Below are 24,785 nucleotides of genomic sequence, written 5' to 3'. Positions count from 1 at the left end.
TAGTAGCCATCATCACTCTTAGTGGCCAGGAACAAAGCCTGCTCTGGGCGGAGGTGTTCCTATCTCCTCCATGCAGGAACTGCATTCCAGAGCGGGAAGCTTCAAAGGCTCTGCCACCTTTGTTATGCGACTCTAGCCTCTCCAGATAGTGGAGATGCCCACTCCCCTGTCCAAACCCCATGTTTGGTGGCAGATAGCCAGGAAAATTAGTGCGATTAGCAGGTGTGTCCCCACCAATCCAGCACCACCCCTAAGGTGGACAATTGACATGGACACCAACTTTTCAAATTCCTCCATCATGTTATGGATTGAATTAGTATTCTAGGGTCAGGGTTATGCCCACTTCCCACAGGAGGTAGTCATATAGAGGGTGTAGACACCCTAAAGGTAGGAAGCCCATTGGCTACTACCTTAACACCCCTTAACACCTCTAAATTGAGTGGCACCCCTGAACCCAAGAACTCAGATTCGATGGCTCAAGAGAAGAAGAACATAGAAGAGTCACTGCCTGGTGAGAACTGCAGAAAGCCCTGTGAACTTTTGGCACCCAACCCTACCTGCTCGCAACTCTCTTGCTAATCGCAGCAGTCCTGAAAGCTGGCAAACTACCAGAACCTCAGGTAGCCTGCCTGCACTTCAAAAATCAACTACAGTATTCTTTTGGGTAGAGGAACTCATCCCCTGCAGTCTGCAGGCACCAAAGAGCAGAATCCGGTGCATTACCTTGCGCCTTGCAGCTCTCTAACCTGACCAACACTACAGCCAACCAAAAATAGGTACCTATGCTCTAGAGGGTCAGATCTGTCTCCCCACCAAGTGTGAAGATACCAGGACCAACTGGAGCAATGCAGTACCAATACCCAGGGTACCAGATTCCCTGCAACCAACACCGACAGTGGGAATCCATTCAGGATTCGTACTGCACCACGACCGAGCAGCCATCGACAGACATCCGCATCACTGAGACCCCCTTTTGAGTAGAGCACAGCTAACAGCCTCACTAATACCCTGCTCTGGGCAGTTACTGAAGAACTGCTGGTAGTACTTTGGACCGTGGCCCCCTACAACCTAAAACACAGAAGGTGAACCCCTGAAACCGACTGTACTATAGGCATTCATAGGATTGCATTGTGCGTAAAGGTGTACAACTTTGAAAGAATTACTTACCTGTAAAAATTGATAACAAAAGCAGTACTTACTTTTGAACTAAGTTTTGGGTTTTGTTTTACAAAATATATAAAGAAGTTTTATTTTTCTAATTTGGACTCTATTCTTTGAGTCTGTGTCTTATTTATTGCCTCTGTGAGTACAAGAAATGGTTAGCACTACTTGCTGATGAAGCTTAACTGCTCGCCCACACTGCCACAAAAGAGAGGATTAGTATTATCTACTTAGGCCTCTGTAAACTAGTTTGGGACCCACTGGACTCTCCGCACAGTACAATATATAGAAAGCCAGCTTCCTTCATGGAGGGAAACTGAGTTCTACATAGGCAAAGTCAGAAGTTTTTTCAGACAATGTGTATAAAGAAAAGTGATCATCATCCATACAAGGCAAACCTTTCTGACTTTCTTTGGGTTTGTAATGTTAAAAAATGTCATGTTGGTCAGGTTCTCTGGAAGTCATCTGATCAATGGGCCACATACTACAGGCATAAATCATGGCGAAGTTTCTTTGAAACTTGCTTCTCACAAATGACCCTGATGTGGTCACAGTGTTGGCCCCTTCCATTTAAACGTGAAGGTACCATTTTAACCTAGAGTTGTTTGGATGTTAGGACTGTTTTTGCTGTCAGGAAATTCCTTTTTTCAGCATGTAAATATGACGAAATCATTTTTTTCATTATGGTTTGCAATGTATTTGCAGTTAGCCTACTATTGAAGCCATTCACCATTTCGAGGAAATCCCCCCTCTCAAACTGATTTGATCCATTCCTCTCTTGCACAATATTCTGTTTCAACAGAGAGAATAGGAGGACATTCCAGTATGTCCTGGCAGCCATGGAGAATGCTCTGTTCCCATATATTGTCATTCTTGTTTTGGAATTTACCTCTTGAAAGTGCACACAGGCAAGTGAGAAGCATTTTTGTAGTCTGTACAATGCTCAATTATCATGTATTTAAACAATAACGAAGGACAGGCATAATAGGTTCCCATTTGTTCAGACCAGTGGCTAGCCTTGCAGTGGCATTCTGCACTAGTTGGAGCCAGCAGACTACTTTTTCCCTAATATCCATGTACATCCCATCACCATGGCCCACTGCAACTGGATAAGGGATTAAAAAAGGGATTAATAACTTGGGATCAGATGTATGAAGGTATTTTGCATTGGCAAAAAGTCTGATTTGCCAAATAGGGCCACCTGCAAAAAGGCTTGTGGTATTTAACAGACCCGCATTGTGATTCCTTAACCACTTGGATGCTAAGCACCTTTATGAACTTCAATGTAACTTCCATTGAAGTGAATGGCAACTCCATGACGAGCTGAGCTCGTCATGAGCGTCGAAGGGGTTAACACATTACCAAATTTAAACTAAATACCAAATCCTTTTAGGATGGGCAATACTGATTCAGAATGGAAATCCTGTCACCTAACATTAATACTTTACAGACTGCACAAACGTAGAGGTAACCCATTCGCAAATGGGAAGGAGCCCTGAAGGGATCCCTCCCCTTTGTGAATGTTGAAAAAACATAATGTTAGTTAAAATTTGAAAAATGTCTTTTGTTTAAAAAATCCTTACCTTTTCCTTTCAGGAAAACAGCATGCATTTAAAATAAAGTTGCTTTATTTAAAAGCAATCACAAACATGGTGGTCTGCTGACTCCACCAGGCCATCATCCCTGTGATGGCTGTGAATCATTTGCGACCTACCTCACTAATATTTATGAAGTATGTTGAAGGATCTTGTAAAGAAATTCAAGATGATGTTATGGATATAAGTATGAAAAAGTTTATTCCAGGAAATACTATGGTCCCATCCACCAAGCACACCGATCAGATACCACTGAGTACAAACAGCAGATCCTAGTAACTCCACATTCCATCACCATGGGGCTACTTCAAATACATCCACATTAAAGGGGTCTTAACTAAATGATGTAAAGAAGTTACATAAAAGCAACATATTACACACCTACACTCTATATATTACCAGCTTAACCCCCAACAAATAACTTTAACTATGCACTTGCTTCATGACAAAGTCCTTGAATTTGGATGGTTGTTTCACCACCCTTTTTTCCTTTGGTTGTGACAGACCTGATGTCAAAGGAGATATAACATTAACCGCATGCGTGCGGGCGGAATTCCGCCCGTACGCTGAGATTTACTCATTCCCATGTTTCATGACGAGCTGGGCTCGTCATGAGCGTGCGAGGAGGCTACCTCATGACGAGCCCAGCTCGTCATGAGCGTCGAAGGGGTTAAAATCAAGAGATCACCCAGATTATGCAATAAAGTATTGTTTTTGATCACCACAACTCTATTGAGATTCCAAATGCGTGAGTCTTGTGTTTTTTAAAATTTTTATTGAAGAGGATTTGCAAACAAAGTTTCATCGTTGTTTTATACATGTACTTCTTGTAATAACTAGCGTGTTTAGAAATAGCAGACCAAAGTTTGCTACAAATCAAGAGGTTCAAACTGAAAGACTAATCACATTTGATAAACCTACAGTAAATCAACAAGGACTATGCAACAAAGCCATGGAACTTATGCCTCTTGAAACCCAAATTGCCCACCTGTCTACAACGATGTAGCCACAGACTATGCTAATGAAACAAAGAAAATTCCAAAAGCAAAGAAAAATCCAGAAGCAATTCCAACAATTGACAGAACTGCATCAGGCTACTTCATCAATTTCGATGACTTTTCTGAGGATCCGAGCGAACCTGAGGAACAGCCAACAACAACAAAAACTTTTAAAGACAAAGCTAAAGAACTCTTTCATCAACTACAAGAAACCTATCTGATTTCTCCATGGATTGAATTTTGGGTGGTGCTAGGTGTACTTTTTCCCCTGCTTTGGCTCATCATGGTACTATGCTTGGGACACTTAATTGAAGGAAAATATGTTACAATGGACACAGCAAGCCAGAACATCAACCTGGTCCTAAAGCCACACAAGTCTTCACACATCGAGAAAAGAGAACTTTCTTCAGTAAACTTCACAGCCAATCCATTACCCGGTGGGGTAGCATGGGACAAAACAGATTACGATATATATAGCCCGGTCGAACTCTTGAAGTATCCTCATCAATTTAAGGTTTCATTAAGTGACTTTGTAAAACCAAGCACATTCTCTGATAAATGGGACTTTGAAAGTATTAATGATATGATGTCAGACTTAGTTATGTCAGCAAAATTTACAGAACATGATTGTAAGAAATGGGGTTACCCAAATCTCCAAGGGGGTAGCATGGAACCAAGCGGGCAGGCCAAACTTCGAGGACATGTGAAGCACTCACGCAGTACCCACAGACGACGCACCAGGCACACCACAAAAGAGGCAGGACACCCGTTTGAGTTGGAAAATTAAGAAGTTTAGTATCTCCAACCTGCAAAGGAAAAATGCATAACAGTGGTATCATCACATGGCGCCAACTGGCACCAGAGCCAAGTGTATCAAGGGGGGAATTATTTACATGGGAAGTAAGGGCTGAGTCTGTAAGTCCATCTGAAATATAAAAATGTGACTAAATTATCATTGAGCCTGGGGCCAATATGGCGGGGCCAACTCAGGATCTCATCCTTAGTGATAGGCTGTAATGCAAAATACCATCAGCATAGATATACATCATGGACGATAACGCCAACCCAACCCCTGTAAGGGAAAAAAAACATCCGGGCATCACGGCACATCATAAACAGGAGCACCTGTAATAAATCAGCACAGCTGGCCCATTAATCTGGGGCATAACCAAGGGCCTGGAATAACACGTCAGGCCATCATAGGGGTGCACCAGGCGCCAACCTGTAGGAAAAGGCACATTCACCTGCACTGGGGCACAAAAGCCTTGTTTACAAAATCACCCTCACAGGGGATATCTGACACCTTGAGCACCTCACCACTGCGTACGTTAGAATCACTTAGGCAGGTAAATAACATCTGCGGAAGCCCCACATCCTTATTTGTATAAACGCCTGGAATCAGCGTAATATCAACCAACAGGCAGGAAACATCAGGTAAGAAGGCACCTTTCCTTAAGTATTTGCAATCACCAGGCTTCAGGCAACATTTCTTTACCAAGAAAGCATAGGTAAGCAATACATTCACGAAGAACTCATTTAGCAGTGCCCTAAATGAGGATAACCTTTCATTAACTGTAAAACATTTCAGTAGTCACAGTAACCAGGACATTGTAGATCTGTAGGCATTGAACTAACATCTCCTTATGCCAGAATAAGCAGTGCATTACTCTCCCTAATCCCGGATAACCATCTCATAGGCACAGGTGAACACTTCCTTACGCCTAAACAACTTCTCTTTAGGTCCTGCCTAGAGGCAGGTACGTACAACCAGTACCCCACTGCGGGGTTAAATCCTTAATAGGCACAGGGCCCAGTTCCGGCACCTTAAGGGGGCCAACGGGGGCCAGTCTCTAGTCCTTCTGAGGAGAGGGGCAGTTCTGGGGCCTCCTACTTGCTTCTAGAAGGCCCCGTTTCTATGCAGGGTCTTCGCCCTCCCCGGGTCTTCCCTCAGCTCACTGGTGGCCCCGCAGCCTCTCCGTTACCTCCGCCCGGGTCCCTCTTTCTCACGGGGGCCCGGGACTCCCAAAGTGGTCTCCGTGAGGCCTCTCCTTACTCCGGGGCTGGGTGGGGGACTCACCGGCAGTGTGGGCACCCGCTCCGGCTGGCCTCCTTCGACGGCCTCTCTCCGAAGGCAAGGCTCCCTCCCGGCTTCGTTTGGGGAGGCGGGGCTGGCACCGACAGTGTGTCCCGACCCCGCCTATCCTACTGGCCCCTCACTCAGGGGCACAGAATGGCGGGGTAGGCTCCCGCTCCAGTCGCTCTCAATCGGGGCTCCCCCTCAACCACGGGGGCCCCGCACCGGTACTTCACCTGGGTCCCCCTCCATCACGGGGGCCCAGGGCTTCGCGTCAGCTTCTCTTCTCTGGCTGCCGGCCGGCGTCCAATCCCTGCGCGGCGTTGGCGGGGGCGGACCGATGACGCGGCCGGGCACCCCCGTCACATGACACGAGTGCCGCGCCCTCAGGGCCTAGCGCGGCCCCTTCTTCACTTCGGCGGCCCTCTCCTGGTACCGGGGGCCGCCGCGTCGATACCCACCATAGCGGGGGGGCCTCCCTGACAGCGCCGGGTTCGCGGCGGTGATTTGCGGCGGCAATAAGGGGTAGGCTCCCTTTATTTCATTATTCATATGGTGGACAGCGCGCCAAAACGAGGGTAGGCTCCTCCAGCGCTATTTCTCCTCACAGTCTCCTCAGCAAATGGCGCAATTTCACAGCGCACTGCTCCTTCCTCAGACCACACAAAGGGGGCAGGAATTTAGCCTTCTCTAGCACTTCACCACACAGCGCTATGCAGGGCACAGTTCGAGTTCCTAGCGCTTCACAATTATATCGCTTCCCCAGTTCAGATCAGCGCTTAACTTCACCCAGCGCTTCTTCCCAATTATAGCGCTTGACAGGCAGTGCCTTAAAAGGGGGTGTCAGTTCCTAGGGGCATACTCTTCCCCAGCTGGCGCTTTGAAGGGGGCCACAGCTTCACAAGGGGGCAGACAGTATCACAGCAGTTCCTCAGGGGCACACTCCTCACCTCCTGGGCGCGTCTTCACGCAGCGCTGGCGTGGTACCCGGTCCAAACAGCTTCAGTGACCTGGGTAGGAGCCCTCCCTTGTCAGGGGCCCATGGGGACAGCAGAGGGGGGGAGTTTATAGGGGTGCAGGGCCCAGCTCACAGGCCCATGTGGCGGTAGCACCTCACAGCAGGTCCCTTCTCTCCCGTGTCCCAGCGCTGACTGACTCTCTGGTGGCACATCCCCCTTACTTATACCCTCCTCCCAGGCAGTGCCAGAACCTTCTAGAATGTTGGCATAACTAGCCTAAACTGGCTCAAGGGGAGGGGGTGAGCACCCTGGGTGCCTGGCTTTCCCTCCAAATGCTAGGGGTAGCTGGGTAATAATAACTAGACTGCTAACCTATAGCAGTACAGTGGCAAAACCCATGGCCATGGCATCCATTTTGAACACAGTACATTTTAGTCAGGTGCATTTTTAAAATGGGGAATTTTACAAGTGCTCACACTATTACATGACATTACATTTTTAACAAGGTGTCTCACACCACTCATGGCCGATACAGGTTTAATCCAATGGGGGAGACATTTCAGACAAGGGGGTCAAAAGCGAAACATTTTGGGGGAAAAGGCCAAGTCCAACAATGATTATTTACAGGGTTCATCAAATTATGATCAGATGTACTGCTACAACCACTATGGTAACCATTATTTGCATAGATCTGCTCAGCCTAGAAATGTTTGAAATTATAATCAATGGGCACATTGTGCAACTCCACAAAAAGTTAGCTCGAAAACATTCTATGAGAAATTTCCATACTTCTCAGGGTTTAACACAAGTGACGCAGAAACATTTTATTTCAAACTGTTAAATAAGACAGGAATGAAAACCATGCTAACAAATACAAAATTAATCTATTCAGAATCATTTTATGAAAAAGAGAATACATTTGGTTTTGATTTTTGGAACAAAAACATCGAAACAAAAACGATCTGGGGTACCAGAGATTGGCAGGTCCAAGGTATAGAATAATTATTCAGAGCCTGCATGGTCCCAGAACAAATTATATTTTTGAATGACACAATTCAACAAACATCCTGTTTTGGCCTAGCCAAAATTAAAGACTTAAACAAACCGTCTATTCCAAAGCCAACACCTGACAGTAATAGCACTACAGAGGTTGAGATAGACGTATCCCATATTTTAAACCAAAACAGAACACATCCTGATTGGAAGAAATGGTTGATCTGGCCCACAGACACAAATAATTGTCAAGATAGATTCCTGAACAAAATACAGGGGTTCAAATTGACCAGGCCAGACCCTAGATACTCCCAGAGACAACATCCAGGGATTGTAACAACATACAGTGTAGGAAAACTCTGCCTCGAATGGCTACATACATCCACACTGGCAGAAATTAAACAACACTTGACTTTACTTAAAGAAGGTGCTGACTTGCGTGATTTCATTATGGGACCACGCAAACAGCGTCAAAAACGTTTCATAGCGGCCTCTATATATGCAGCTTACAACGAAGCTTGAAAAGTAACTCAAATTGAAACAACAGAGAAAATACGGATAATTGACCGTATTAATTTGGAAAAAACACTTTCTGTTGTGGACAATGGGTTAATGACTCTGTCTTCCAGAATATATTCACTGGACAGTATTGTATCATCTGCAATCAATATAATAGAACAGGACATGCTAATGTTACAACATGGTCAGTCCCAATTGCGTTCTATTGTACAGCTTGGCTGGACGTTACAGAATCTGCGTTCAGGCTATGTGCTTTGGCGTTTAATCAACACAACGTCATTATTCTCTATCTTTAACCTTACAGATATACAAATCAGCTTGGCACAAAAGGGAGCAGAATATACAATTCTGAGCATTGAAAAACTTGAGAGATTACCATTGACAATGTCAGAACGACCTGTCATTGAATGGATAATACATGGGATAATAACTATTCCGATAACGACTTTCCAATTTCGATACTGCCAACAGTATATACAGGCAGGCCAGTATGAAAGGTTGGGTAAAGGATACATTAAGTCAACATGGGAATTACCTTACACACACACGTTATAGTGAAAAAGGACAGAATGTATTTCTTAGTGGTAATAATTGTGAAAAATCACTAAGTGGTATACTTCTGTGTCAGGGTATAAATTTACATGGAGCCTGTGAGGGGACTTTAAATAACCTTTCATGTCACCAGCTTGGCACACCTGCAACTCGAATAGAGCCATTCTTTAGACGGCTTTCTAACGGGAGCTATATTCTAATTGTGGACCACAGATGTTGTGGTCTGGTGCCAGGAAAAGCTTATCTAGCAAGCGTAAGTTCCATGGTCACTTGTTGTATGCGAGTATTGTTTCCAAACGACACTCCAGACAGGGAGGAAAAAATTTGGCCCAGTCTGAAAATCTCTTCTATTCGAATTGATACTTTAGGCAGAATGAAGACTGTGACTCTACAGACGCCAGTGCCCTTGACGTCATCGAAAGAAACGTATGATCTCCAAGTTGCAAGGACAACGGCAGAGATTCATAACCTTTTATCAACAAATCGCCCCCTACACTTTGCAGAAATGCTAAACGAAATCTTAAACATTTCTGATACGAATGGTATCGCGAGTGTATTTAAGACAATTTTTTCGGGACTGTTGACACCTTTCAAAGCCTTCCTGGGCATTTTTCCTAATTTTGTCCATTCACTCTTTGGTGGCCTTCCACTCCTGTTGGGACTCGTAGCAGGCATTTTATTTTTGACTCTCCTGCTTCGTTATGGCAAGCCAAAACGCAGACAAGACTCCAGCTACAATGGAAGAAACGATCCTAGCTATACGCTATCGGGACCGCATAACTAAAGTCCTTGGATTAGCCCGGCTAAGAGATCTGAATATGACCTGGTAAATTTTGCCACATGGGCATTTCAAGAGGTAAATGAGGTTGGTTGAGTCGCAGGTTGCATCTACATGAAGTTTGATGGAATTGCCCTTCATCGGATGCGTGATTGAATTGCCTTTGATGATACAATTGCAGTTGTTGCAGTTTAAACAGGGACGAGTGCCTCTCCAAGTGGTCACGGTAGGGCAGGGTTTATTCAAAATTTCTTTTAGATTCTTATCTCGCGTGAACGTGAAGATTAGGGGAATTTTGAAAATTTCATTGAAGTCAGGTTCTTCTTGTAAGATTGACCAATGTCTTAGTATGATTTTTTTTAAAATCGAACTTGAGGTGGAAAATTTCGACACTACTACCATCCTGTCTACCTGAGGTTTAACCGTGGGTTTTAGGATTGCAGCTCGGGTGGTGGATTCCACACGGTTCATGGCTTCACTGAGAAGAGTTTCTGGGTAACCTCTTGTGCTGAATCTTTGGGTCATTTCTTTAAGTCTTACTTTGACGGTGGATGAGTCTGATACAATGCGTTTCACACGCAGCATTTGTGAATACGGCAGGTGTCTTTTTTTTTTAACATTAACATCACGCATGATAAACGCATCCTCTATGTAAATCCCCACCATATCGTGTTCACCTCTTACTGATATCTCCGTGCACACTTCCTATTCCAATAACAATCATAAGCACCCTACCTCTTTTCACCCTTCTTCACCCTTTGATATAGACGATACTCGTTGGATACTTTTCGAATATCACTTAGCATGGGTTAACATCTATTAGCACACCTGACCATGATTAATCGACACATAAACTTATACTAATTTATCCATCCTTCATTTAAGAAAATTGGTTACTTATTCTTCTTCATTCTTTGTAGATACCCCTCGACAAAGGACTCCTGCCCGAAATGCATAGGGAGTGGAACTCATTAAACCCGCATACATGATGTTTATGGATACCATATAACTTTGATATGATGTGAATATCAAATAACTACGTTTATGAAATAAATAGAAGAAACTATTTCACGAACTTGATTGGAGTCTAAATTCATTTTTGGAACCCTATGGTGTGCCTCCATCCAGGGATGCACGCACTCTAAGGCGTGCACATAACCTCATTGTCCCCAGCGGTTACCCATCCTGATGACGGCATTCGTTGAGACCTCACCACTGCGATTGAAGGGTAGTGAAGTGCAAGATGAGAGCAGCATCAACCAGGTACGACCCTCTGTGAGCACTGCTGATCCTGCCATCGATGATAGCAATCATTCTCACGACTGCACAGTTGCGGCATTTTCCAACTTGGTCGAACTTTCACCTGAAGCGGTAAACTGCTTTTTTGAAAGTCTGTCTGAAATGATGTTCTCGCCCGAACAGAAAGAATAAACTTTTAAGCAAATGAGCACTCAGCGTTCCCTGAACTCTGGATTTGGCCTTCAGCTTTGAAAAACAAAAGCTTCTGAAAATATTTGGAACTGTTTTGACTTCTTCCCTTGGAAACGAAATTTTGTTTTTTCCCCGATTCCAAAATATTTACTTTTTATTTTTGGCACTTATCCTCTGCTTAAAGTAGAACTATTCTTAGAGAACAGAGCTTCTATTTTTAGGAACTCTAGAGACAATATATTACCTCAGCCTCTAGCATATTTACAAATAACTGTATTTATATGTGATGAAGTGGTCTCGCACTCTTCTTTTCTGTATTAAGAGCCATTTCATGTGTAATTTTCGCAAATCATTCATGCTGAAATATATGTGCATCCTTTTAATGAATGATTACACTGCTTGAAAGCATACAGTACCTATACTCATTTTCGTGTATTTCGCATATACCATTTCAGATGCAAAATAATGTATTTTGGGGTAGATCGGTATACACATGCACCGTTAGATATGTTTACTATTGCTTAGTTTAGTAATTATGGACATGAATTCGTGGAGTGGGTGTAGTGTGTTTTATCTAGGTACCTGAACCAATATCCTATTCTTCGCCCTTGCAACGGCACAGAAACCCTTTTTCATAATTCGGTCATAGTGCCTGCTGTCACATTAAGCAAGCCTATTCCTCCAGCCCCCTAGAAAGCACACCGAGTTCTTAAACAAATCCAAGCCTCCAGCAACCTGGGAAATCCCCGCCTGCTATTGTTTTGATTTCGTCCGAGAACTCCTGTAAAGCACTGTAAGAACGACCAGTTCTTAGTGACATCTTTATTGACGTCTTATGTCCATCCTTACGTCAACCCGGCACCTTTCAGGTATAAATATACCAACGCTGCCTTAAGCAAACACACGGTGGTGGTGAATCTGGAGCAGCTACTACTTACCCGAGAGCCCAGCTGATGCGAGAGCCCACGGACGCTGCCCCTCCCTTTTGACGCGCTGAGAAAGACGCTGTCTTTTCTCTTGCTGAGAAATCCAGCCTCCGGCGTTTCCAGCTTACCCGTGCGGGTGACTGGGATATCGAGTCCTGAGAGAGAGATACCAGCCCTCCTGCCTTCTATTACCCAGGTACTGAACTGACTAAACCCTTACAGAGAATTCTTGAGTCAGATTCTTGGCAAACCAAACTTAACTTAAACTGCTACTTACTTACTCCTTCCCACGTATTAGGCTTAGGTCAGGTACACCGGGGTAGGCTTAGCTAGAAGCACCAGTTGAGTACGATTAGTCAATGTATATATGTATGTATCTATTTTATCCATTTTAAAGTATCATATGGCTAAGAAACCATATCAATGCTTTTACAGTATTATTTCATAATCCTGCTTTTACTGTATGCACTCTACTTAACTATAAGTATTGCAATTGTAGCAATTCATTTCTCTTGTATGAGGAAAGAGACTGCTCAATAAATAACACCTTTTATTGAAAACGCCCGTCTCTCTTTTTCTCTGCAATCTGGTGAAACTAAGTACGCACTTATTGACTGAGTAAAATAGCTGTCTTTTGTTTTCACACGACTCTAGAGATATACTCTTATTCAGGGAGAGCAAAGTTGTCATGTTTTATGGTTGTCAGAAACTTAGGGGCATATTACCAACGTTAAGCGATATTTATCGCTAACGATACTTAGCAACAAATTTTTTAACGCTAAGCATCGTCAGAAATTATCGCAGATAAACCTTGCTATTATCAAGGTTTATCGCAAATGCGATAAAAAACCGCCGCAATGCATGAATATCGCTGAAAAGTCAGCGATATTCATGCATTACCGAGCTAATGCTCTTAGCCATGTTATCCACCTCGCATTGGATAACATGGCTAAGAACTGCTCAGGGCAGGTGTTAGTTTTTGGAGATATTCTCGCTTAGCGCGAATATCTCCAAAAGTTGGTAATAGGAGATAGCGATGTTAGCGACTGTTTCCAGTCGCTAACATCTTGGCACGCCCACTTTGCATGTCATTAGTGATAAATATCACTGACATGCAAAGTGGGGCCCAAGATGGTCGCTATCTCCTACTAGCTGTCGCTGTGTTAGCGACAGCTAGGTAATAGGGAGATAATTTTATCTCCGCTTTAAATCCCTTCTTGTCTATCCAGGGAGGTTAGACTCCTCCTCGCTTATTCGAGAAAGTTTCTAGTGAGCTCTGAGCTAGCTGGCAAACACTTAAGTCTAATATAGTCAGTAGAGACCTAGATAACCTCAGTCCTACGTCTACACTACTGAAGATATTATTCCAATGCGCAGAGCCTATTGGGACTATAGGAACTACACTACACCTCCCTTTCTTTGACAAAATATCGTAACTCTGCCGCCCCCTAAGACTTCTGGAGATGAACAGATTCACATTTTCAGATTCACCATTTTCTTGTTGCATCAGTGGTGAGGATGGATTTCATTGAGGGGTCAAAACTGCTTAATTTGGGAGTTTTCTTGAGCAACTCTTTGATTTCCAAGAATTCAGCTTCACACTCTTTGGACCAGTCAAAATCTGCTCCTTTACACAGCAGTCTCCGCATATTGAGACACTTTTCAGCAAACCCTTCAACAAACTTACTGTAATACTCAGTCATCCCGAGAAATGTAATTAGTTCTTCTTTGTTGGAGGGAGAGGTCAACTTTTGTATGGTTTCCACTAGTTCAGCTCTGGGTTCTACGCCTAAGCCAGATATGGTGTGCCCAAGATAGTCAATGGAAGCCTTGCTAAATTTGCACTTGTCCTTCCTGGTCTCTACCATAAACTAACACATCATCTTGGTAATTCTTTACACCAGTTTGTCCTTTTAACACCTTTTCTAACGCTCTTTGAAAAACTGACGCTGCAGAGACTAAACCAAAGGGTAATCTTATGAATCTGAATGTACCAAATGGTGTTATAAACACAGTATAATTTTTGGAATCTTCATCCAACCTTATTTGATGGTAAGCATATTTTAAATCTACTGTGGAGAATACCTTAGCACCTTGCAGAAGCATCAACATGTCAGAAATTTTAGGAAGTGGATATCTATCTACAACAACCTGTTTATTGAGCTCCCTCAAGTCTATGCATAAACGAAGACTTCCATCAGATTTTCAGGCAGCGACAACTGGTGTCAACCATTGAGTTCCTTCAACCTCCTCCATTATACCATTAGATTTGAGCTTTTCTAATTGTGACTTCATCTCATCCTTGACTGCTAAAGGTACTCCACAAACTTTTCCTGCAACAGGTATGGCACCCTACACCAATCGTATTTTGTGCACATAGTCACACAAACACCCTAAATCACCTCTAAACACACAGGGAAAATACCTCTTCAAATTGACAGTATACTGATCACTATAGTCTTTCGTGGCAATCTCCTCTACCTGAAAGTTTTCCTTCAAAATTATGGAAGGACTACTATTAGGATCTAGCATAACGCCTAGAGCTCTTTGGTGGAACCAGCTTAGGATACCATCACCCTGTGAGATACATATATCTTACCAGAAATATATCTGCCTTTGTATTCAATAAGACCATGAAAATATCCTATAAGCTTAATGGGTTCCCCACCATAGGCACTATATTGAATGTCAGCTTTTAAAATTTTGACTTTATCCTTAAGATTGTGTAAATAAAATCGTCTTGAAATTAGTAATTTTCGCTCCTGAATCAAAAACACACAGGTACTTTTACCATCCACTAGAATTTCATCACCTGGTCCCTTTTTACCATTATCAGAGATTTGAGAAACAATTTAGCCACAGTCAACGTCTGAAGCAGAGTCACTTTCGGCATTGTCATCATGTGAGATTAAATTAACTTTCGACTTACTCTTTTTAGCTTTGCAGGCAGCGGTAAATGTCCAACTTTTTTACAATTAGAACACATGGCGTTTAAAGCCGGACGATTCTTGTCATTTGCATAATGTCCCATATTCCCACATCTGTAACATTTGGGTTGGAAATTGTTCTTTCTAAAATTGTGAGAAATGTTGATTTAAGTTTTACCACTATAGCTTTTTTACAAAAAGTGACCCTGCACACCTCAAAAATAAACAAAGCAGTGTAAATGCTATTTATGCATATGATCACAATCGCTCCAATAGTTCTCCCAAGAATTCCAAAGTCAAATTTCTTCTGTAAGCAGATTCTTTTATTCACAGTTGATGATTAAAACCAATAGCCAACGCGTTTCGTCCGAGGCCGGACTTCTTCAGGGCTTTTTATCGAATTTTCTATTTGGTACTGCTTCACATTGGTCTTCACACTTGAAATTCAAATATCTTCAATAAATAAGGAGATCATATATGAAAGATACACCATGTTTTCAATTTTTCAATAAGGTAAGGCAGTTGTTAGCCAATAGTAGAATGTCTGCGTCTCGTATTACATGCGGTCGTCACCAGACGCCTTACCTTATTGAAAAATTGAAAACATGGTGTATCTTTCATATATGATCTCCTTATTTATTGAAGATATTTGAATTTCAAGTGTGAAGACCAATGTGAAGCAGTACCAAATAGAAAATTCGATAAAAAGCCCTGAAGAAGTCCGGCCTCGGACGAAACGCGTTGGCTATTGGTTTTAATCATCAACTGTGAATAAAAGAATCTGCTTACAGAAGAAATTTGACTTTGGAATTCTTGGGAGAACTATTGGAGCGATTGTGATCATATGCATAAATAGCATTTACACTGCTTTGTTTATTTTTGAGGTGTGCAGGGTCACTTTTTGTAAATCTGATTTGTAAAACAATCTCTTGTTTTCTAACTTTGGGATCTAGGGGATTGTATCCCAGACCTTTTGCACCCACATACATGTATACTTTAGGGACTGTGTTACCAGTGCAGGCATAGTAGCCTCAATCCCTTTTTTCTGGCTTGAATTACTATAGCTTTTTTACACTTGTTTTTCTGAGGAAGTTTTCACTTCATGAATGGTTTCATTTTTGATTCATGTTTAGTGATGACCGCCACACACTTTAAAGAGTGTTCCATTTGTTTGGCAATTGCTATTACTTCACCCAAAGAAGGTTCATCCTTCTGCCAAATATCATCTCTGACCTTTTGCACATTACACCCTATCATGAATGGTCCCTTATTCTTTCTTCTACTAACGCTCCAAACTTACAAGAAGAACCCAACTTCCTCAAGGCAGTAATATAGTTGTCAACTGGATTCACCATCATTTTGACATCTGCAACCAAAATGGTATCGCTCTAAAATAGTACTGACCTTCGGTAGATAAGGTCTGTCTAACTTCAATATACTAATTTCATATTCATTTAAATTAGTATCCAAAACTTCAGGTCAATGATCAAACACCTCTTGACCCTCTGATCCAACACAATGTAGAGGGAGGGCAGTTCTCTTCTCCGCACAAAGATTTGTGCCACACACCTTAGAGTAACTTTCAAACACCTTTTTCCATTTTGGCCACCTGATAGGTGGATCACCAGGTGATGAAAGCAAGAAAGGTGGTGTGGCAACGTTTTGCATAACTGACAACCAAAGTATCAAACAGCTTATAATATGAATTAAAACAAAATAATTTAAAGTGGGGTTAAATTCATGAATTAAACAGAAATGCGGCAGAAAATAATAAGGAATAAAAGTTGTTTGCTATAAGATATGCTTATGATGCGATAGAAGATGAAGCAGCTGCAAACAAAAACAAAACAGAGTCAAAAGTCTTAGATATTCTTGAAAATGTCAAATATAAATACCAATCTCCTTCTCACAATGTTTAAAACATTTTCCGCTGAAAGAAACTCTTCAAATGATGTTTCAAATGTCCTAAAATCTTGAAAACACAATGCCGTAATGTTCCTCAATCGAAATACGATCCGGCAACAGAGTTGTTCGAAATTCAAGAGTAAACATAATGGCTCCCACGTCACGCACGCAATGTCAAGCGTGACGTGACGTAATGAGATCAGTGTTTGAAAAAAGGGCGAACGGCTTAACGTGACGAAATACCAGACGCTCCGAGGAGAATGGATTTTGAATGCTGTCGTAGGAATCCAAGGTAAGAGCGTGCATGCAGGAGCGCTGCACAATACAAGCGAGATTCAAAAAGAAATATTGATGGAGATTCTTCAAGTCAAAACAGTTTTCGAGGCTCCAACAACAAACTAACAAAATGATAATAGTGCATCACCGCCGCTGCAGCACCAACTGTACACCACAGCCACAAAGATGACCACACTCAAAACGAAGCAAGCTGTGCAGTAATTCAAACAATTCATGTGAATACACTCAGTGTCTCGCAAAAGTTAATGTCCAAAGACTCACAGAAACTCACACAAGGTTTAACAAAAGTTCACGCAAAGTTTAACTTCCAGATTAAAGATGCACCAGTCTGTAAACAGAAGCGCTTTAGTGCCACATCGCAGTTTAGTTGAAAATTGCACTGTGACAAATTTGAAGCTTACAAATCCTTAGCTCTTTTCATGTTACTTCACAATTAGTTGAAAGTTGTAATGTGATCAACTTGCAGCTTACAAATTCTTAAAGTGAGCGAGCCCGCACCAGAAATGCTGAGCATTTGAAGAGAAGTGTGGTGAATGCTCCCAACCCACAGTGACAAAAAATATAAATACAGTCTTTACCTGAGTCTCCCAACTCAAATCAAAGATCAACAGGGTGAGACCTACGGTAAAGAGCTCTGGGAAAAGAATAAATGAAGATGACTCATTTACTTGAATAATTCAGTCCTTTTCAAAGAGAGATGATGAGACCAATAAAAGTTCTTTTAAAATGCTGAATCAAAAAAAATATATGGTAGGTAAGTACCCCGCTCGTCGCCGGTGAAGGATCTTGTAAATAAATTCAAGATGATGTTCTGGATAAAAGTATGAAAAAGTTTATTCCAGGAAATAATATAGTCCCGTCCAACAAGCACGAAGATCAGATACAACTGACTACTAACAGCAGATCATAGGAACTCCACATTCCATCACCATGGAGCTACTTCAAATACTTACACATTAAAAGGGTCTTAACTAAATGATGTAAAGAAGTTACATAAAAGCAACATATTACATGACAGGGCGTGGCCAACTCTGCCACAAATGCCTGTCAAACTCCCAGTCTGCCTGGTCTACTATGAGTCGGGTGTACTGACACGTTTCCGGTGGCAGTACCCCCGCTGGCTCTGACATCCACACCTGCACCAGTGGCCGCACGAAGTAGGAACATTCTTGATAATAGAATATGACAGATACATACTTAATATTCTTACAAACAGCGTCTGATTAGTAGTTCTTCTTGTGAGACTGTCTGTCCCACAGTGATATTTAACCTTGTAGTCTCCTTAGGGATTGGCATTCAGTAATCTGCACATTTTAATTTGCTAAACCTACATGGCCCTAATAACGTAAGTTCCCAATAGTTGCAAAGTTGTAAAGCACATTTAACAAATATGCTATATGGGTTGGTTTCATCTTGCTTTGGGAGATTACGGTCAACACAGTAACCTGTAGTCATTGCCAGTGTCGAACACCACAGGTAAGTCAAGCAGTAAAAGTAAGTATGGGTCACCCTCATTAATATGTGAAGCATTTCACTCAGAACCCTCAGCATTACCGCTGACATGCTGGCAGGAGAATGCAGTCTTGATTGATAGTCAGTGAGTAAGCTGTTATCAATGAAGTATATGATTAGTTATTTTGAGACACAGCATTTATTAGCTTTCCTCAGCCAGGTAAGTTGGAGATGGGTCTGAATTTAGAAAAACGCTAGGGCCAAGGGTTTACTTTTTGAAGACGGTGTGATCTCACCCATTTTAGAGAACTGGGTAAAAACAAAGACCCTGCGCAGTGAGGGTGATTGACCTTGGCAGGTTGGGCGCACAGTCTGGCCGCAGACCACCCCACACTTCTCAGTTTAACCACACTTTAAATGTAGTTATGGTTCAGTGAATACAAAAGCAAACAATCTCTGACATTTGCCCATTATGGGATCCTCAGCTTTTTGTGATTTGGTGTAAATCTGTGAAGCTGGTGTTGAGAAATGAGCGTTTAAAGAAGGGCTCAGGTTGGGCTAAAATGTAGGTCTATCTGCACTGTTGGTCTTCAGATAAGCTCTGTTTGGCCATTTTAAAGAGGACTAGTCAATCCTGATCGCCTGACCACAACATGGACAACTTAGTAAGGCAGCAATTACAGGAGTCTGGGACATGGTCCCCACTAAAATGCATTGTAGTGAGTGCTATGTTGTGAGTTTCACGGAAAAAAAACCATGTCAAGACTTTAGTCACAATATAAATCATTTGTTGATGATGTTATACTTATTTCAGGAATTCTCATGAGTTCTCAAGTAGGTTTACCCTGTAAAAAATCGCGACCCTCAGCTGGGATTGGATGAACAATGTTTGAGAGAAAAAAGTTTTCTCATAGAGGTTGGGGAAAGTGTTGCCAGAAGCTTAAAAGAGAGCATATTTTCTATATGTTAATGTGGCCAGAGCTACTGACTCCAGAGCACGGAGAACCCGGATGATGGTTAGTGCTGTAGCAGCTAAAATGAGGGGGTATTTCCTGTGGGTTCTAAAATATCTTCCTCTTGCATCTGACACATTCTGACATGCTGACTGAAATATATACTTCAACACCAGGAGCTACCTGCATTTTAACTCTGCAGTGGTCAACTGCAGCTTCCCCATATAGTTCTAATGAACAACTACAGAGCTAACATTCAGCATTTATGAATAAAGTATGGCACGATTGGACAGCACCTCGAAAGAATCAAAGCTGTGAAAATTAAATGGTTTTCAGAGGATACAAAAAAAAAACGTTTAACTAGCATTTTATATTCAACCTTAAAGTGAGTCACTCCTGAATGACATTTTGTTGAAACAGGAGCTGTTGAATTTAAAGCCTTTCCTGAGGAGCAGGCTGAAGAAAACAGGCACTGAATTTCTAATGCAGGCATGAAACTAAGGGGTTAAAACATGAAGAGAGGTATGGGCTTTTAGTAAGTGAAGCATAATGTATTTTCAAAGAGGCTAATCATAATTAAAAGGGGAGATGCCTCATAAGAACCCCTTTTGTACCACTTTGTTCGCCATAAGTGTGGCAGGGTATGCTCAGACGTGAGTCCCTTGCTCACTTTGCCACTGGATTCAAGCAAGCTGGGCTGAAGACGGCTGGCTCAGCAACTTTTGCAAATGGTAATATATACATTTAATTTCAGATCAAATTAGGAAAAAAATATATATTCCATATATTCAAACACAGATATGATCTTGTGAATGATTTCCATATTACCTGAGTAGGCAGAGACACAGATAACCAGCATCAGGAAGGTGAGGGTGGCCTGGAGTACGGCTTTCATCCTACCAACAGAAATACAACATTTTTTATAACCACTATGACATGAAATAGTTAGACACGGAGCCGTATTTTGTTTTTGGGGAGACTGTGAAATATTGTCAAGACACAAAGCACTCATTGCTCAAAAGAAAATTGTAATATATTATGTTTATCTTCATTTAACAAGGCTCATTGAACAAAAATACCACTAGTTTTTTTAAGGCATTTGTTTAAAATACTGTGTCAAAGATAGCAAACAATTCCAGAAAGACAAACAAAGACAGTCCTCCTTTATCTGAGGTGCTCACTGTGTCTTTCATCCAAGGCAGGGCTGATGCAGCGTCACCTGTTTTCCCTGAGCCTGAACTTTTTTGCCAGAGCTAAGTTTGTTTGCCAGTCCGCCTGGGATGGCTGGGAGCAGCCCTTTTTGACAATGGTCTAGTCCCCTTCCTCCAGAAAGTCCTTCATGTCCTCTACTGTCTGGTGGGCGGTTCTTTGGCGTTCCCACGGTGGTGCCTATGAAATAGGAACCTCAATGGGAATGTCAAAATCAGTAGCTGCATGGCATGCACTGCTGCACTCCATGCTGTGCAGGTACTGGGGTGCAAGCACACAGGGGGGGCCCAACATGTGCCACCTGCATGCACCCCATGTTGCAGAGGTACCCCTTTCTTTCCTCATCACCACACTTTTAATGGTGTTGTACCCCCATGAAAACTGTGGTGTGAGGAAACTCGAAATATGCTTGGCGGGCCGCAGCAGCCCGGCCAAGCATATTGCGGCCTCAAGACCGCTGTGCCACTGCCATGTATCTAAGATCCCTGGCATTTGCTGTGGTCCCAGGGTGACCTGACTGCTCTGGTTCTAATGGGGCTGTCTGGGCGTTTATTACCGCATGGCTCTGAGGCTCAGGCAGCAGTCACAAAGGGACATACCGAAATAATGGCAGGGAGGAGGAATCCGTTCTGCTGAGACTAACCGGTTGCATGGCGGCAGCCCTTTGACACTGCAGGTGATGTGATTAAAAACAGAGTGATGTTGGAGGGATGGGGTGCATGCTGCAGATGCCTACATAGTGAGTGTTTCTTTCCACCTCAGGGGGCACCTGGTGTGCACTGTGGGCCATTGAACTGTGGCAAGTGCTGCAGCTGTGGTAAGTGCTGTTTTGGAGCGATGTCAGAGTTTTGGGGCCTGCTGAAATATCACTCCAAAGCATGTGGGGATCAGGTACAAGCCCAGAAGCAGCACCCTGAACAGGAACGAGAGAGATTTGCGACACATTGCTACGCATTTTATTTGTTTTGTTGTGCGTGAATGAGGAGGCAGGTTTTGGGGTGCCAAATAAGCGTTTCAATATTGATACAGCAGGGCACCTTCATATGTTACTGAAAACAATCCAATAAAGCAAATGAGCACTCTCGTATCCCTACAAAAAACAAAGAAATCCACCACTGCTGTAATGCCTGCAGTGGCATAAGGTTGGTAATTATACACATAGTGGGCTACACGTATTAGCACTGCCAGTGCTTGTTTTCATTCTTTACATGTACATTTCTAGTCTTTACACATATTTATTGTACCCTCATAGGTCAATTCATGCCAAGTGGTTCAGCATAAAGTGCTACAGAAGTCTATGGTGAATAGAAATGTATAGCAATACAGAACATAAGTGGCATTTAAGAACCATCAAATGTCTACTTCGGCATGCACAACCTCTTGTGAAGCAGGACTGATGTTACCTTTCTTTGCATCTCTTCTCCCCATTTCATCAATTACTGGTACGTCCAGTCTCTTACCTGCCTTGGAGGTGTCTGGCTCTTGGGGTTTCTTGAATCGAACTTTGCTGTCACCAGACAGAGTGTGGGTCTAAGTACCCTCAATCAGCCAATGAGCTGTCAGCTCCTATGCTGATGTTTTTATAACAGTTAACCGGATTTTGTTAAGAACATAAGGACAACCATTTCCTTGTTAATTTCCAAATATTACGTGGTGAAAGACAGCATTTGGTGTGATCCCAACTTCCGCCTACAGCTGTCTAATGTCATCAGTTGTGCTCTAGGAAATCTATAACTGCTCCCTTTGTTGAAGCCAGATGATAAGGAAATCCTTCAAATGCTGCTGAGAAGGAAGTGTGCCCTGCCCGCAGAGAGCGTGCCAAGGCCGCAATAAGATAGCTGCCAAAATCCCACTTTGCATGTGTGTGACATTTCCTTGATTTGGGTGTGCTTTTGCGTGAGGAATCAATGCTGAAGTGTGACCCACTAAAGTGACAAGTAAGAGATTCCCTAAACTGTTCTTTGATTAGATGTCAGTGATGTGACTTAGCTCATTTAATTTAACTGAAGTGCAAACCAAGGAAAATATGCAACTTTTATAAACTAAGGTACGATCCTAAAAAGACTGTGTATTGCTTATTAAAGTGCTGCAAATATTTCTGTTAAGTGATTAAGCGAACAGGTCTCTCAAGCTTCTCCGGGCATGATTTGTTTAGTGCAGCTTATCAACCGTGAGGGTATACAGGCAGCTGGAGATGAGTAGAGACTTTCCTAAGGTGTGCAGATAGCTCACCTTCACTTTCTGTTCTCTGTGTGTGGATTTTGCTTTGATGGGAACAGTCCATGTGCCAAATCTTCTCCCAGAACAGAGAAAACCAGCAAAGTGCATCTGTTTTCTAGAAGTCTTTTCTATCATGCTTAAGTGCTTGCTCAGCTCCATTGACACTCATAGCTAGCAAGTGACCCCACGTCATCTGACACTGAAACTACGAGCTAGTTGCTTTTTATTTCACTCCCCATGGAATGCTGAGAATTGTATGACAGAAAAACGGAATCAACTTACCAGACTTTCATATAAAAATATAATCTACAAAAATATCAAGTTGACATACTCTGTATGTAAAATACCAACATATTGGGTCAAAAATGTCATGGAACCTAAGATCTGTATATAATTAATATTAATTGACTTAGAGCCTAATTACGAGTTTGCTGTTACATAGGACTGGAAAACTCGCGGTGGTGGTTCGGTCGGGAACCACCGTACTAAAGGTTCGACAGCTGAATTATGACTTCGGTGGTCGAACCTCCACGGAGACGCCACAGCTGCCAGGGATCCGAGACCACTGGTGCTGGCGAGGTGGTCTTGAAGCCACCATATGCTTGGCGGTGCCGCTGTGGCCCCTCCCTGACTCGTGTGTACCACAACCATGACCACCCCTATCCTGTCAGATCTCAGTGTCGCGTAATCTAGGGGAACCACACGTCTGGGATCCAGCAACCGTGTACCATCTACCAGCCTCTTGGGTAGAGCTGGTTCCCTGTTCTCCATCCATACGTGTCAAATCTCCAAGTATAGTGTCCCATAACTGAGCGATAGGGTATTTACGTAGTCCTGCTTTTTCCTCCCTATGTAATGACATACTGTCCGCACGTGCCCATACCAGAAGTGAATTTCTCCAACTGGCTGTTTCGGGAGGGTATCATGCTTTCATCTATTAGTGATTAGCCTTTTAGCTACAATAAGGCCCAGGTCAATGAACCTAGATGTAACCCTGTGTTTCTTTGGTCCGGGGTAAAAACCCAGTACACACAACTCCCATGTATGTGGCAATTCCCTTTCTGTGCATGCTGCGAGTACCACGCCGACCTCCCTTCAGTATGTATGCAGGGAGGAACAGGTCCACAACATGTGAAGAAAGACTGCATTTACCTGCCGACAGTGGGGGCATGCTGATGTAGTCAAATGAAAGTATGTGTTTATTTTGTCTGGAGAAAGACATGCTCTATTTACAATATATGTGTGTATAAGCCTGAATCTGGAAATCCATAGTATATATGTGGGGGTGGCCAATATCATGGTTAATTTGTGGTCTGTCCATGGGCTCCCTCTGTCTTCTTCCCATTTAGAGTGGAGGGACATCAGGGGATGTGTGGTATGTATAAGTAGTGCTTCCGCCAGCCAGTGGATGATGTAGGACACATTACCCATGACATGTAAATATTGCAATAGGAGGTGTGTCTCTGGTTCAGTGTTAATGTCTCCCCATGCTGCAGTCAGTGATCGCAAGATGGAATTATATAGTAAGAAATGACCTGTGGGCATGTTATAGTTCTCTGCTCGTTCTTCAAAAGGTATCAAGGTGCCCTCGGTGTAAAGTTTGAACAACATATGTAGGTCTGCCTCATACCAGCACACCTGTGACGCATTGGTGATGCTTGTTGTGCCCCTGGGCATTCCTAGAAAAGGCAACAACGGGGCATAGGGGATTGTGTTCCTAGTAAGGTATAGGCTCCTCCTGTAACAACGATGCGCCGAGCAAGGTATGTCTGCAAGGGGCGTGAGGGCCGAGCGAAAGGATGGAACAGGTGGTATATCTGGGATTGGGACCATGGC

The 24,785-nt window shown here is 42.8% G+C and overlaps 1 protein-coding gene across 1 annotated transcript in view; it reads right to left on the bottom strand.

Moving 5' to 3' along the window:
- Positions 1 to 22,261, bottom strand: part of LOC144761991 (fucolectin-like) — a 157,557-nt gene extending 135,296 nt beyond the window's left edge. Inside the window, exons 1-2 of the mRNA XM_078647156.1 lie at positions 22,190 to 22,261; positions 20,349 to 20,416 (exon numbers count right to left, since the gene is read on the bottom strand). Of these exons, the coding sequence (XP_078503282.1) occupies positions 20,349 to 20,415 (67 nt within the window). The 5' untranslated portion in view covers position 20,416; positions 22,190 to 22,261. The remainder of the gene's footprint in view (positions 1 to 20,348; positions 20,417 to 22,189) is intronic.
- Positions 22,262 to 24,785: the final 2,524 nt, after the last annotated feature.

This window comes from Lissotriton helveticus, chromosome 6, assembly GCF_964261635.1.
Source record: "Lissotriton helveticus chromosome 6, aLisHel1.1, whole genome shotgun sequence".
NCBI classification, from domain to species: domain Eukaryota; kingdom Metazoa; phylum Chordata; class Amphibia; order Caudata; family Salamandridae; genus Lissotriton; species Lissotriton helveticus.
The sequence above is the reverse complement of the archived record's forward strand: the minus strand, read 5'-3'. Positions and strand labels throughout refer to the sequence as shown.